Genomic DNA, 16,499 nt, shown 5'->3' on the forward strand with positions numbered 1-16,499 from the left:
TTTAAAAAGCGTCACATTTGAACATAAACGAAACGCTATCTCATTGGCTCGCGGGACTTGTGACGTCACCACGACAAAACTCGATGACATCTCCAGAAACAGTGTCAGTGTTAAATAATATTGTTTTAAGACGATATATCATATCAATATAAAGTAAAAAATGGTTAATTCGGGCTTTGTAAAAGGTAATTCTAATAATTTACCAAAAGTAGACGTGTTTATGGTATGTACCCAGTGAACACAAATAATGACAACTTTAATGCTGCTGAAGTCCGCAATGCAAAAATGAACGTGTAAGTTATAGTTTTTAACATAAGAAAATATATTAAAATTTGATCATATTTATCTTTTACAATATTGTTAATATGCCTTACACATTTATTTGTTGTTATTTTAGTTCTTCTCGACAAAACTATGGAGATTCCGCAATAGGTTATGTTTGTGTAAAAAAAGAAAATTTAATAAATATGTACAGTTAAAGCCAAAGTTTGTCCTGAACACCGAGTTGGAAATAAAGCATATTCTGTTATTGTAACAGTTAATGAAGAAAATGAATCAATTATTAATGTGGAATGTCAAGATTGTGCTGCTTCAAGTGGTAGGTTTGATCTATAAATCTATGATTTTGTATATAAGTTTACTTAATGTGTATTATAACAAATATTAATTAACTTATATAATTTATTTTACTATAGGCAGTTGCAAGCACGCATTAGCTTTTGTGATGTGGATTTACAGGCGTTCTAAAGATCCATCTACAGATGTACAATGCTACTGGAAAAAACCTGTATTAGCAAATATTAGAACAGCGAGACAATTTATCGAAGCCAAAGATTTTCCTTCTTTTACAAAATCAACCATTATAGAATGTAATGATATTAAGGTTACACGTCTTTCGGATATAACATAATGGTGCCTTGATAACTGACTATCTAAGTTTTTCTTTTTAGCGATGTCAAGGATATTCATCAGAAAAGAAGGATACTCATTAGATGGTACGTTTTGGGACTCGGACGAAGTAGCCCAGATAGCACAAGGACGTCCATTTATGTTCAGTGGACATCCGCTTTTGGACATTCGGACGTCCATACAAAGTCCAAATAAGGTCCGTCGGACGTTCTATGTACGTCCCATGGACATCCATTTGTCACAACTTTTTACGTCCGCAGAATATCCAAAACGTACCCAATTTTGGACCTATAGTGGATTGCTTTTGGACCTATTTTGGACATTTTTTTTAATTGTAAATTTTAATTAAAAGTTAGCAAAAATATTATGATCGACCCAACTGGCAAATTTTATTGGTCAAAAAACGCTACGTTTCGACCGCAGATTTCGGTCCTTTTCAAGCGTATAGAAACTACTCACAAATATTAATTAAAATTTTTTAGTGCCTTAGGGAGCACCAACTCAAAAATTTCAAATGGAACCCCCATATGCTAGCATATTGTTTGAAAGGGCATAAAAAAAGAAAATTTCTGGGGCAAACCAGAGGTCGATACGTTAACCCGTTCAAGAGTTATTTAGGGTCAAAGTTCGAAAAAGCCAATTTTTTACCCTAAATAACTTTTGAATGGGTCAACGTATCGACCTCTAACTTGCGCCAAAATTTTTTTTATTTTATGTCCTTTCAAACGATATATTACAATATAGGGGGTTCTATTTAAGAAATTGAAGGTAATCTTTATGTGATCTTCAAACGTCTATCCAAAATCAAACCAACGACACCATCTTATGTGCCCCTCGAAACTGCTTTTGTCTGAAACATTTTTGCTGAAAATGCTTCGTTGAAGAATTATCAAGGTGCGTTTTTTAAAATGGGACACCCTGTATATGTATATTAAAAACAATAAATAATTAAAAGTCATAAAAATAAGATCTAAGTGTGAACATAAATTAGACATCCACAGGATGTTTCAAATAGGACATCCGTTTCATTACCAACAACGGACATCCCTTGAATGTCCATTTTATGTCCATGGACGTGCGGACATAAATTGGACTTAAAACGGACGTCCTCGGGATGTCCAGTGCTATCTTGGAGTAGATGTTTCCCCCAAATCTTTGGCTTCGATAAATTGTCTCGCTGTTCCAACATTTGCTAATACAGGTTTTTTTCAGTAGCATCCCTGCTGAAAATGACCGATTGAATTGGATTGGTTCCGCATTAAATTTGGTGAAATTGAATCGGAATGAATGCGTTTACAATCTGGTTAATCGGATGCCCGATTGGAAGTGAATCGGTTTTAATAACAAATTAATCGGAATTGTTTTTAATTCGGCATTTCCGGATTGATCTGAATCCGCCGTTATCGGTTTCAATCATATTAAGACCAATCCATTTTATTCGGGTGAATAAAGTGACCACATGAATCGTATTGAATCCGCATCAATCGTAAAATTTTAATACAACACCGGAATCGGATTTAATGCGATATTTCCGGATTTATCTGAATCCGACTCAATCGGTTTCAACGTATCTGCGCTTAATCCATTTCAATCGGGTAATGAAAGTAGCTATGTGAATCGGATTAAATCCGCTTTAATCATTAAAATTGTATATAGCACATAATTTTTACGTAATAGAGTTCTTACTACAGGATTTCCTTGGATTTGGTATAAAGTCATGAGTTCTATATTTGCAAAATTGTAAAATGTTTTCATTTAAATAAATATTGAACATTGTAATAAATTTGTAATACAAAGAATGGAATTATAATAAAGTAGTAATTATAATAAAGTAGTAAATAATCCTGTTTATAAGAGGGAATTCTTTGACCAAACTGACGTTTAATCGTAATATTACATTAATCCATATCGTAATATTAAATTATTCTCGACGTTTCGACACTCGTTTTGTGTCCTTATCAAGAGTTAACTAAAAACAACGAAGTCATGTTACATAATCTATCGCACAAGGAACGAAAGCGTAGAAAGGGAAATTAAATACCTATCTATCTCATACTAGAAATTAGCCGCACAACAAATTTTCCTTGCAGTTTAACACTTTGTCAAAATTTCAATATGAAGGAGCCGCCGTCCATCCTTATCGTGCGATGTAGCACCAAATTAATATAACCGGAACGGAGACATGTAAGAAGCGTCGTTCCGAGTTGAAGGACGGAGTCAAACTAATTTGAACACGCCGAGTACATGAGTGGGTCAACGGAAGGAAAACATAAACACTAAGAGAAACCTATTACGTAGATCTTATAATTCGGTCATATAACGGATTAAGATTTTCCGTATCTTTTTTGAGATTGATCTTATTATTGTGTTTTTTAATATAAAACATTTCCGCTATCTCTCTTTTCCTCACATTTCTCTCCATATGCAAAACCTCCGCAGTGGACCATTTAAAATCATGCCCGTGCGTCAATCTGTGTTTGCTAACTACGGAGCGCTTACTCTCATCTTTTTTAATATCACGAAGATGCTCCTTCACACTCAATCCTGTTTATATTTCCGGAATTCACGGATTCTATCAGTTTGAATCGGTCAGTCAATCCGTTTAAATCATTATGATTTCGTGATTTCGGTGTTCATGAAATCATAACGATTTAAACGGATTGACTATAAGACCGATTCAAACCGATAGAAAACGAATGAAATTTCATCCTTGAGTACGAATCCGTTTCAATCGGTTTCAATCGGTGTAATCGTTACGAAATCATGGCGATTCAAACCGATAGGAACCGATTGAAATTACATCCTTGAATACCAATCCGTTTCAATCGTTTTCAATCGGTGTATCGTTATGAATCCGTGATTTCCAGATCAAGAATCCAGATTCATACGGATTCAAAATTTTTAATCGGATTCAATCGGTCATTTTTAGCAGGGATTGTACATCTGTAGATGGATCTTTAGAACGCCTGTAAATCCACATCGGTCTTGGTTAGAGGAGCGAGTGTGGTGTGTACGTGTGGGTGAGGAGCGACGAGAGCGAGTGAGAGTTTAGACAGTAATAAGAAGCGTAGCGGGCGTTAAAGAGTTAAATAGGAAGAAAGAATAATATAAAATCAGGATAGGATAATAAAGGAAGTTGGAATTTCATTAATATTGTAGTAAAAGAGCGTTAAAAGCAAAGGGGAGAGCGAGGGGTTAGGGAGCGAAAAGGGGGGAGAGCTGCGTTTGCGTTCCAAAAGGGAGCGAAATTTGCGCTGCGTGGATAGGGTAGGTGGCGACATTGGGCGCGTTCAGCGAATCAAACTGCTCAGTAATAGTCGAACGTGATTGGCTCTTACTTTAAGAACCAACCAATCAACACAGAGTTTTGTAGACACTAACATCTAGATCATTTTTTTTACAATATTAGACTAATTAAAAAAAATATAAAAAATTCATACATCAATAAAAATTCAAAAATTCTTTGTTATAAAATATTACAGATTTAAATATAGAAAAAAGTGTTGTAAACATGTTTTTTTATATTTTTTGATATTTTATATCCTCTATCGATTCGACTTTAACATTTAATAACAGACTGAAGCAGACTGAAGTTTTACAGCGATTTTGCAGGCTCTTGAGACCTCTTTTACTTCCTCAACCAAATTTTTTTTTTAAGGGAAGGACTTAGGAAAAGAGCCCTTCCCCAAGAAAGTTTCTTTGTGAAGGTATAATTACAAAATATGCACCTGTTCATTTTGAAAACTAAACTCGATCAGTTTGGATATAAAGAATGTAAGGCATTAGAGACACAGAAATTGATAAATCACTAAATTTATTGCATTATCATAATTTATTTCATATATATATAAACATTTGATACAGTTTTTAAATTTTATTTTTAGAACTTATCATTAGCAATGGTGTTAATAATAGCTAGATCCTATAAGATATAATATATCAGAGAAAAATGGATGGAGTGATCAAGATTCAAAATTCGGTTTGGCATGGTACTGTTACTCGACTTCGATACATTCAGACATATGAAATAAATCCATTTTCAAAAATAATCAAGTAAGTAGTAAATATTATGCTGATAAGTCTAAAACAATTTATTTGATATTTATATTTCTCCGTTCGAGGAATTATACTATTTTATGCAAGCATATATTAGATTTTTGTATATTCACTTACAAGGAAAGGCTCCCTTTCCCCCAGGTATTCCTTTCCGATTTAAATGAAACTTGGTGGACTTGTAAATGGGATATAATATTCAATTTGTATTTTTTTATCGGTAAACAAACATGTAAAATCAGCCTTCGAAAATCGACCAAATTTTAACTATAATTTCTGAACAAAGCATGATAGCTTAATTTCATACATGTACAAAATGTACAGATATTTCGATTATTTCACAGTTTACATCACACGTCGAATATGCGTTCGCTAGAGTTGTATAATGTACGCGCAGCGCGGCTGGCGGCTCGCAGTTTCGCAGGTCGCGTGCAATTAAATAAAATAAATGTCTTTCCTAAGATGTCTTTCCTAGTCCTTCCTAACATATAGCAACAAAACTGCATTATCACATATTTTTCTATAAATAAAATATTTGCACTAGAAAAGCTTTCATGTCCACTAATGAAAAAATAAAAAAGTTGAGTTTCATAACTCGTATTTTTTTATGCAAGAAGATAATTATTATACCAGTGGATAGTTTTCAAAATTCTGTACATTTTGTATATTTATGAAATTATGCTATTATGCTTCGTTCAGCTTCTAAAAACGAAAATTTGGCCGATTTTTAGAAGTTTATTTTACTCCTTAAATATATTTGCCTAATGATAAAAAAAAATACGTATCGAATATTTTTACCCTTTCTACAAACTCCCCAAGTTTCATTAAAATCGGAGAGGGACACCTGGGAGCCTTTCTTTGTTAGATATAAGTAACAAGGAGAATTATATTTCTATTAAATTTCATAACAAAGCGTTTAACTAAAAGGAAATAATAATACTTTTTGATATTCTTTTAGGTTGATACAATAAGTTAATCACATCAAAATGAAGTTATTTCTATTAAAATACGCTTTACGTTTTCAACTGTTGTGAAATTATAGCTCGTTATTAAATAAACCACTGTCTCGTTCCTTATTTTAGAATAAGCTTCACTATGAGACAGAAAAAGGAAATTACTCTCCGAACGAAGAATTAAATTTATAATTTTTTTTTATTCGTCTAACGCTTGATATTTAAAGGGATCAATCTTAACTTTTCTACTTAGTTCTCTCACGCAGAATCCGCTCAAAATTTTCGAAGACGCAAGCTTCTCCGAATTTCCTCGGCGAGAGTACTCGATTCCAAAGCAGCGTAGTCGTTGCTATGCTGTGTAAAATCGCGCTTTAATTGCATTTTACTCCTCGTGAGTGAATTGTTGGAAAATAAGGTACGTGTTCTCGGTCTATATAGATAGCTGCTTGAGAATCTGTACTGACTATGGTCTTAATTTACGTTCGTTATATTATATAATATAAGATACCTTACTTCTCAAATATACAATGAATATACATTAATGCTTAGATCGTCAAAATATCCTCGCGATTGTAACTCAATGTACGCTAGAGGCGACTGTCAATGCATATCTTGCGGGAATATATCATATTTTATCTCCTTTCCTATAATATACATTTACATGTTGACGCACCAAGAAGAACTTATAATTGATAAGATTGTCAGTTAAATTAGCTTCACGACGAGAATATTATCACAATTTAAGCATACATATTATTATATATATCGTTACTAATTTGCTTTTTTAATGAATGGACTAGACTCGATTACTTATAATAATAATAATAGTAGCCTTTAACGTTTAAGAATGTTGCAGAGAAACGAGATATTTTTTTCCGCAAGCTATAACAGTATAAGTCAGAAATATATAGATATACGCAAGATTTTTATATCGAAACAAATTACTATCGGCGTATTCTCAATTCTTTGATAATTTTTATTCTTATATTCTTCGTTGTTAGCAACATTTGTCTAACATTAAACGTATTTATAATCGGTTATGGGCATCTCTTCTAAAAACACTCGAAGAATAATGTCTTGAAAATTATAGTATACCTTGAAGGAATATACAATTACACGAAGAAGACATCGGGAAGACTTTAGCATGTTAAAATTAAATCAATGTTGGTGATCGATAAGCTGTTACTTTACTGCAAGCAAATCGTTAAAAGTATAATATAGTTTCCGAGACTGTTATTTTATAAGTATTTCACACATAATGTGACAATGCACGTTTTATAATTTGTAAGGCAATGAAGATACGTCGGATAGTAATAAATTTCGATGTCATCTTGAGCTGCGTTTAGTTACAAAGTCAATCAAAGTAGAGTGGGATGTTTATAATCAAAGATCAAGATGCAAATATCGAATATAAGACAAATTTAACTTGGGTGGATACTACAGGAATGCAACGAAGTATCCGAGACATTTTGGGATTTCGTTATCTTTTCAATTATGAAAATAAATAATGTAGTTTTTTGCACTCTTCTACGTGTTTCTTTTCAATACATTTAATTCATTAGTTATTATTATTCTGATTAGTGTCATCGATATCTTGAAATCATCGATAAATAGAAATTCGTACAATTTGTTCGTTGAATAAAGTACTTTCCTAATATTTGCATCCGATGCTTCGATTGCGCTAAGAATGTAGACACAAATATCTCGTATGTATGAACATATAAAATGTACGACGCGTTAAGAATGAAACGCGTAGGAAACGGAATTCGCCTTATTATCCTTAACGGGAGCGTTATTTTTGTATAACGCGCCTGACACGTCTTACATGTTACAGTTAATAAATAATGCGATGATTCGAAAAGTATGGAAGAGAATATCTAAATATATACCGCTCTCTTTAACTGTATACTTTTTACCACTTTGATATGCGGTTGCGGATATGCAAAGTTATGCTGTTTTAGAAGCGCGTGGAAACAACAGCTCTTTTAATGTTATCTTAAAATAGCTTTCTTCATTTGTGCTTATATATTATATTTTTTCTCGCGCGGATCTTCTTTGAGAGTTTATTCTTTAACGGGAGATTTTCTTGACTTTGCAAGTGAGAAATAGAGAGAGAGAGAAAGAGAGGGTGGAGAAAGGGAGAGGGAGGGAAGAGAGAAAGAGAGAGAGAGAATGCGCTTAAAATTATTGGAAGGCCCGCCTAGCGTCGCTAAACACGAATTACACATATACATAAATAATGTGTATAAATTAATTAAGTACAAAAATTACAAACATATTAACAAAATATTGGCAAGACAAGTTTAGCCGAATTAACGGACTACAAATATCGCATCACCTTCCGTCCCCTTATCCGATTGTCTAACGAGATTCTCAACACTCGAAAGAGAACTCGAATAACTTAAGGAACACAAAGCTTTGTATCGATTCCCGTTGCAGTAGCCTATTAATCAAAGTATATAATTATGTTCAGGAAATTTTATAAAAAGCTATAATTTATATTTATATTTTTAATACAAGATGTTCATTACTAAACAAAACGCCATTATATACTCTCTTAATAATAAATGCTATTAAAATATTTTTAGAATCTTAAAAATAATTTTTAGTGATTTTTATAATCTCTCAATGTCGTATTGCACAAAATTACTACAGACGAGTTCTTACTTTTATAGTTGTAGCAAGATTAATCGACTAATGCAAACGGGAATTTATATTTATTTCCAACTTTTATCAATAATCCATTAATTATTGCAAATTAAAAATAAATATGCAGGAAGCCAAGAGAGTTGCGCAGGAATATTAAATTTGAAATATCCGGTGACACCAAAGTCTCGATTTTTATAAAGAAAACTGTAATGTAAAGTGGAGAGTATAGGTTTTATTGTAAAAGGAAGAAAACTTATTGAACTTACTTTATATTTATGCCTTATCCCGACAGTAGGAATTCGATTTTACTGCATGTAACTTAGAGAGATCGCTTATACATATGTGTGTGATGTGGAATGTGTATTGATAGTGTCCTTTTTTTCTTATTTAAACAAGACTATCTTTTTGCCTATCGTTATATAACAACCTGCACTTTTAAAATCATCGTTTCTTACTCTGCATCCTTAAAATGCGTGTCCTTACAAGAATCGATCTCTCGTCAACACTTCCGATTTTCACTTAGAAAAGAATTCACCGTCTTGTGTTTCCATAATTCGTATCACGATACATTATATGCGAATCTTTCAAATTTATGGACGAGTTTCCTTATCGCCATTTCTATGTCAATAAATAATTACACTCGAGTTACGCCTTCGTTCTGAAGAACATTATTTAAATTACCTAACACATATCACAGAATCCATATTCTCCTTTAGAAAAGAAAAAGAATTGTACAAACGCAATAGCACGGCATACAAAAGCATTAGAGTACGGGTAGAATTATTCGGATATATTATATAGTAAATACAAACTAAAGTCGCATTTGTTGCGCTTGTCGAAGATCAAAATGACAAATTTTGTGCTCTCATTCTTAGATACGAATAGCGTTTGACGCTTTTTGGTTCAAAGGAATGTCGTTCATTACTCCATTTTGCTCAGTGTTCGGGCAGTGATCACTATTTTACATTATATATTTTTTGTTTATCGCAAAACAAGAACAGAATGCACATTTGCTTATTGCAATAGTAAAACCAATACATTTTCTTATTAATTAAAGAACAAAAAATTATATATAGATCACGGAAATGTTCATTGTGTTACACGGTATATATACTGTTTCAAGTCAAGTCAATGAAAGAATCTTATAGAAAATTGAATTTAAAACAAAAAATTTCTATAAACATAGGTCCGGAAACACTCCGTTAAAAAGTTATTGCACAATGCAGTCAGTCAATATTGCGTAGATGCCATGAATGCATTAATAAACAGGAACATCATTTTGAACATATTTGATAATTTGGTTGAAAATTACACAGGCCGACATTTTTAAAAACCTGAGACCAGACTATACTTTCCCAAAGGTTTTCGGCCCGCTGAATCCGAATCCGCCAGCGGAATTGCTCCATCACATCAGGTTTTCGAGATATCCTAACCTGAAAGTGCAAAAAACACAGTTTTTCGATATATTCGGGGTTATATTAAACCGCGAATTAATTTTTCTCCACAAAACTCGTTACGGCATCTGAAAGTACTACTCTTCGCCTTCAAAATGCTTTTTGAATTTTTCAGATATCTTATTTCTTCTCGGAGATATCGTCTGTTGAAATTTTTTAGTTTGGCGTTTTCGTTACAACCTCCCTAACTTTGAAAAAAGTTTAAGATTTTCGAATTCGCCTTTTTTTTGGTCAATTAGGCAGACCACAGTTATGTATTCTTATGTTTTTGGAGTAGCTGAATTTGAAATTGCAGGGGGGGAACTCGATGGGGTAAGCAGACTGCAATTTCAAATTCAGCTACTCCAAAAACATAAGAATACATAACTGTGGTCTGCCTAATTGACCAAAAAAAAGGCGAATTCGAAAATCTTAGACTTTTTTCGAGGTTAGGGAGGTTGTAACGAAAACGCCAAACTAAAAAATTTCAACGGACGATATCTCCGAGAAGAAATAAGATATCTGAAAAATTCAAAAAGCATTTTGAAGGCGAAGAGTAGTACTTTCAGATGCCGTAACGAGTTTTTTGGAGAAAAATTAATTCGCGGTTTAATATAACCCCGAATATAGCGAAAAACTGTGTTTTTTGCACTTTCAGGTTAGGATATCTCGAAAACCTGATGTGATGGAGCAATTCCGCTGGCGGATTCGGATTCAGCAGACCGAAAACCTTTGGGAAAGTATAGTCTGGTCTCAGGTTTTGGAGTTTCGCAAAATTTTGTCGGCCTGTGTTATTTTTCTACTATTTTTAATAAAATTGTTGTCCTTCGCATTAATGTAACCTTTGTATTATCCCTTTTTTTAAGTAAATTTTTTAAGGAAGCGTTTCCAAACTTATGTTTATAGGAACTTTTTTATTCCCAATTCAATTTTCTGTAAGACCCTGAAGTTTCACTGACCTGACCTAGAACACCCTACATATATATATATATATATATAATTCGTTCTCAATCTTTATCTTTTCATAGGGTGTAATTTTGCTTTTATATTGCTGAATTTTATTTCATATAATGTGACGAGAATTATTTCTTACATTATAATAAATTAGATTTTTTCTTATATTCTTCCAAAAGGACTAGTTAAATTGAAATAAATAGTTGGACATCTGTTCTCGATAACCAATCTTTGAAAATATAAAAAAAATAGTATAGTTTCGAGATTTGTTAGATTTCTCTATTTGTATCCGTTCTACAATACGGTGGTATTGCTACTCGTCATGCAATCGTTGCGTCCAGTAGCGGCGCATAAATAAAATCGCAAAACGTCTCGTAATCGCTGCCCCTCACGCATACAAGCTTGCGATCAGTGTCACATGCAGACTCAAACTGTGAATCCTGAAGAACATCCACTTAACATATATCTCGGTATGGATAAATTAATAAAAGTTATGTAATACTAAATTGGTTATTAGCTTTGCAATGAGTATGTTACAGTACTACACGTAAATTCTTATTTCCTTTTAATCGACATTATCTGTATGGTACAGTGACACATTTTGGGATCCGCTTCAATGAAGACATCTCTTCAGAGATACCTGCAAAAGTAAAAAAAATACAGAACGTGGTTTAAGAGCTCGCACCATAATTATTGATTTTTATTCTATATAATGTTACATAAAATGTTATTTTGCTACAATTAATTACATTAATTACTATTACAATTAGTTTAATAAATTATAAAATGTATATATGCAAAAATAATTTTATATTCGTTTGAGGAAGAGAAGAATTAAGATTTTAGAAGAAAATATATATCAATAGTGTATTATTAATTTTACACAAATTTATTAAATTTATTGATAAAATAATCAGTTTAATATTTTGGCAAAACATAACTTCTAATAATTAAACTACTTTAAATTTATTAAGATAATAAAATAATTCCGTACTCTATTATAATTGAGTACTTTGTCAAGATGATGAGCTGTCCGACAACGAAGCCTAAAAAAATTATGTTTATATAAATCGTACATAAACTTAAACTTATTTGTTGGACAGTTCGTTCTCTCGCAAATTACTCAATTTACCTCGGTAATGCTATGTAGCATTCATTTAGCGTCGGTCAAGCCTACCTTCATCGCTGACGTAAAGCGACGCCGAAGTGACCAAGGGACTATTGGTTGAGCAGGGTGTTAGTCACCTCAGAGATGGACAGCAGAGGACTCCCGGCGTCCGGTTTGGAATCTGTGGGACAGTTGGCCCCATTCCCACTGCCGCCGATGATCCCACGTGGTGGTGGTGGTGGTGGTGGTGCGGAGGGTGGTACAAGACGTTGCTGTTGTTGTTGCTGGTGCTGTTGTCCACCCCGGTGCCCATGCCCATGCCTGCCGCCACCCCCGTCCCCGTTCCCGCAGCTGACGGTGGCGTGCTGCAACCAAATGGACGTCTCCCCGTTATCTTACGTGTACTAAATTGGGCTTCTCCCGCTACAGATCTGGTACAACGCATTGAGCAAGAAATTGGCCAGAAATCTGCTTTTTAATGTTATTGCAAAAACTTTCTTAATAACTCGACTCGAATTAAAAATATTGGACAATTGCAAAAGTTTGATTTGCGATCCAACATCAAGTAGTTTACTTATAAAACGATCGACCGTCCAATTACGTCTTATTTATTTCTTAAACGTACTTTTCTTGGAAAACAAGATTGAATCGGATGCGATTTCCTAATCATGTAAAGACTATTGTTGTTTTTTTTTTTTTACGTAACACTTGCGTGTTTGGCTTATTCTTTGATTGATGACGTTGTCGAACAATCGTTTAGAGTTTTAGAGTAACCATCATATTGCCGGAGCTCAACGTTATTAAACTCTTATGATTCTTACAATAGTGGTAGTAAACTTTATTATAATTATTAAAATTAAAATGATGCAAAAATAAATTTTTAATTATGCATGCATTTGCTTTATCACAATGTACTAAATAAACAAGCATAAATCATAGAAAATTTATATCCATAAGTGTAAATATTCGCATAAAAATTCAAATATATTTTTATATTATAAACTGTTTAATTGATAGAGATGTGCGAGTACTTAAAATTATCAAGTATTCAAACCTCTTCGAGCCGAAGTATGTCAATCTGTTTATTTTGCAATTGTGATTTTATTTTTCAATGCGATAATGCTTTTGTATTACGATCAATCTGCAAATAACAGATTTTGTATGCAATAAACAATACTAATTATTAATCGTTTCAAGATTCAAATATAATATTTAAAAAAGTATCTCAAAAAATAATATTAAATCCAATTTATATAACGTTCTGTTTATACATGGTATAAAAGTGAAAAGTTTTGTATGGAATTTAATTTTTCCATAAATATAAATTATTTTAGCATTGAAACCACTCGTATATAGCAACAGCATCTCACATTCAATCTTTAAGTTTAAGATGATCAATCCTCCGATTTGCTAAATTCGCCTTAAAAGAGTGCTCAATATTTGTTTCATTTTCTTAAAAAGTTTACTATTTTAATCCATTTTTGTATTTAAAATATAAATATAGCAAAAACTGTGATTTAAAGATTACATCGATCCGATTCAATAAGCAAAGATAAAATAATAAAAATCAATAGTGTTCTCAAAGAGCCAAGATCGGTATTGTACAGTTGCAAGTTTAAAGAGCGCAAGCAATGATATATTTATTTCTTCGGGAGTTTGATCACCTTACTGTAAATAACGACGAAAAATTATAATAAAATCTGTGAGGCAGCAGTGACACTCACTGGGGCGTGTGCCTTGGTGGTGCGGGGTGGTGATGGTGGTAGGGATAGTACTGGTAGTGATGGTGTTGCACTCCTTGCCATACCTCGGAGCCCGCTTCCCCGTGTCCGCCATGGCCCGGATGAGAGTGTGTGTAACCAATCGTGCTGGCGGCGGCGGCAGCTGCCGCAGCGGCAACTGCGGCTGCTTGATATTGCGACGTCGTGACAGGGTATTGTTGCTGATGCTGCTGTTGCTGCTGTTGTTGCTGTTGCTGCTGCTGCTGCTGCTGCTGCTGCTGTTGCTGATGATGATGTTGCTGTTGCTGTTGCTGCTGCTGCTGCTGCTGCTGCTGCTGTTGTTGCTGCTGTTGTTGAGATTGTTGCGTTTTGTTGTTTCTTGGCGGACTCGGCGCAGTCACTTGTTGATCCGTCGGGGAGGTTTGTCGCCATTTGCAGTCCCCGTTCATGGAGTTCATCTCCGCGAGCGACTTGAGCGGATCGCCGGTGGTGTTGGTCGAGTGCGTGGACGAGTGGGTCGAATGCGGCGTCGGGGGACTGTAGCTGCCGTTGTTTCTGGGCGGTGTGCGTGACGGCGGCGCGCCCCACATCAACACGGTTTGTCGCGGCGCCTCGGCGTTGCTGTACACCTCGGGTTTCACGTCCTCGATCTTCGGCGTCAGCATACCGTTGGCCGCGCCGGTCACCGGCGAGCTCCCGGCGGAATTGCTGGACGACGCGCCACCCTCCAGAGAGTGTCTGCTCCCGGCGCGCACCGCATTCATATCGGTTGTCGTTGGATGCATCGTGGACACGCTCGCCACAGGACTGGCGGCGTAGGGTGAACCGCTGACGCTTCCGGGGTGTCTCGTCTCCACGTAGCTGTATTTGGGCGACTCGCCGCTACCGAGTTGCTGGCAGTAGAGCTTCTCCTCCGTCTTACTGGTCAGCTGATGGGTCTCGTACGTAGGCAACGACACGTCGATGAAGCCATTATACGCGGTGCCGGTGTGATACTCCGGATAATATGAGCCCAACGGCCTGTATTGGAACAGGTTCTCCGTCGCAGCTGTGAGATACCTATGTAAAAAAAAAAGATTTAGCTGCAATGTAAAGTTCTTTGTCGATGTGTATCATCTTTTTCATTATACATTTGCGTTTTCATATAGCGATTGTTTGAAGTGGTTTAGTTTAAATCTCGAAATGTTTAGGATTATATATTCTCAGTCACCTCACCTGTTATCTAACGCGCTCGCTGAATAGAGGGTTTGATGATAGTTGCCCGTGTGACCGATGTAAGTCGTCAGGGATGGATCGGTGCTCGCCGCCACCGCTGTGGGCGGATACGGTGTCGGGTACATGGTGTTCAAATTACTGTACGCCGCAGCGACCGCGGCCGCCGTGCTGGTATCCGCCGCGAGATAATCCACGGACGCGACTGTGGGAGTCACCGGTGGCGAGACTGACGACTGAGCGGAGAGTTTGGTGCGCTTGCGTGTGCACGTTGTGAGGAAGTCCCGCAACTGCGTCTTATATCGCCTGTTCACTCTCTGGGGCGCCGGTTGCGCCGGTAACGTCGGCGTCATGACCGACCCCGTCAGGGTATCGCTGTCCGAGAAGTAGCTGTTGGTCAATCCGGCGTCCAGATAGCTCACTTTAAAGTCCATCGTACGTTTACCGAGCAGGTCTCTACCTTCCTCTTCCCTGAAATGTGAATTAATTGTATCGCTGCCCTCGCTCGTCTCGGCGTAACCGAACATAACGCTGAAACTTACATGAGAGGTCGATGAGTACTCAGCACGAAATCTGGTTTCGAGTTTTTGTAGACCAGCCTGGAGCTAGTCTGCAACCACTGCCATCCGCCGTCCTTCGTTTGAAATCTATAGGCTATCATGCCTGATGCACCGGTTTTTAATACTAAAAGAAGAAAAAAAAGAGATTAAAATTGTACCAATATTTGCTAATATCTAATTTCGTAGGATAATTCGATGTCGCTTCGGCAAAATCAGCTTTGCTATCAATGAAATTTTAACATCATCAAAATATTGTATAAAATAATTGCAGGTAATATCTAATATTAATTCGCTTTTAGTTACATTTCGCATAATTTATAATTATTATTAATTAAGAACAAAAGGAAATATTTATTCAAGAGCAGATTTTTATTTTCTGCTGTTCTCTGGATAAAGTTATTTTGGCCGCGGTAAATATAAAAATGGACTTACATTCTTGATGTGCGCTGGCAACGTAGGCCAGGTCGTCATAATGGACTAGATCGTAGCCACCAAGATTCGTTATTTCCGCATCGGAATACCCTAGAAGCATCTTTCCTTTTTGATCCATCGTCACGAGCGCGAGATCCAGCTTGTGTTTGCTCTTAAACATCACTTCCTTCTGCGGCACCTCCAGGAGCGATGGCGGCCCGAATGGTGTGCACAGGGCGAATAGGGCCAGCGGTGGCTCTTCCGTCTTCCGGTTCTGGCCGTGAAGTACTTTAACTCGGCCCCTGATGTCGAGACGCTGCAATAAATAATCCGTAGTGTCTAAAGTGATAACAAAAAGTATCGTACAACTAAAATTTGTTGCACAAAAAACCGTGATTGTTTGGTGCAGAAATATTAATCGAGGTGAATCATGAGTCATTTTAGTTTCTTCAATTTTTAATTCGTATAACAATGCTCGTTATAGATATCCATTGCATTTCACTCGTTTTAAGCGATATTTCATTCTTCAACTTTTA

The 16,499-nt window shown here is 35.7% G+C and overlaps 1 protein-coding gene and 1 long non-coding RNA gene across 3 annotated transcripts in view; one reads left to right on the top strand and one right to left on the bottom strand.

Annotated features, from left to right (window-relative positions):
* Positions 1 to 248: 248 nt before the first annotated feature.
* LOC139784675 (uncharacterized) lies at positions 249 to 3,496 on the top strand. Its single transcript, XR_011721630.1, has 3 exons — positions 249 to 598; positions 696 to 869; positions 951 to 3,496. It is a non-coding gene; the product is annotated as an uncharacterized lncRNA (long non-coding RNA).
* A 6,802-nt stretch (positions 3,497 to 10,298) lies between these two features.
* The window catches only part of Ss (aryl hydrocarbon receptor spineless), a 31,507-nt gene continuing 25,306 nt past the window's right edge, over positions 10,299 to 16,499 (bottom strand). The window contains exons 3-8 of one of the 2 annotated variants that reach the window (XR_011721634.1): positions 15,985 to 16,279; positions 15,535 to 15,676; positions 14,996 to 15,463; positions 13,784 to 14,839; positions 12,129 to 12,424; positions 10,299 to 11,591 (exon numbers count right to left, since the gene is read on the bottom strand). Coding sequence is in view for 1 of the 2 variants with exons in the window: in XM_071723868.1 (XP_071579969.1) it covers positions 12,170 to 12,424; positions 13,867 to 14,839; positions 14,996 to 15,463; positions 15,535 to 15,676; positions 15,985 to 16,279 (2,133 nt within the window). In the remaining variant the exon portion in view is untranslated. The remainder of the gene's footprint in view (positions 11,592 to 12,128; positions 12,425 to 13,783; positions 14,840 to 14,995; positions 15,464 to 15,534; positions 15,677 to 15,984; positions 16,280 to 16,499) is intronic. The other variant, XM_071723868.1, reaches the window with a different exon arrangement.

This window comes from Temnothorax nylanderi, unplaced genomic scaffold (genome assembly GCF_030848795.1).
Source record: "Temnothorax nylanderi isolate EJ_2023f unplaced genomic scaffold, tnyl_v1.0 TNYL_tig0659_pilon, whole genome shotgun sequence".
Lineage (NCBI taxonomy): Eukaryota > Metazoa > Arthropoda > Insecta > Hymenoptera > Formicidae > Temnothorax > Temnothorax nylanderi.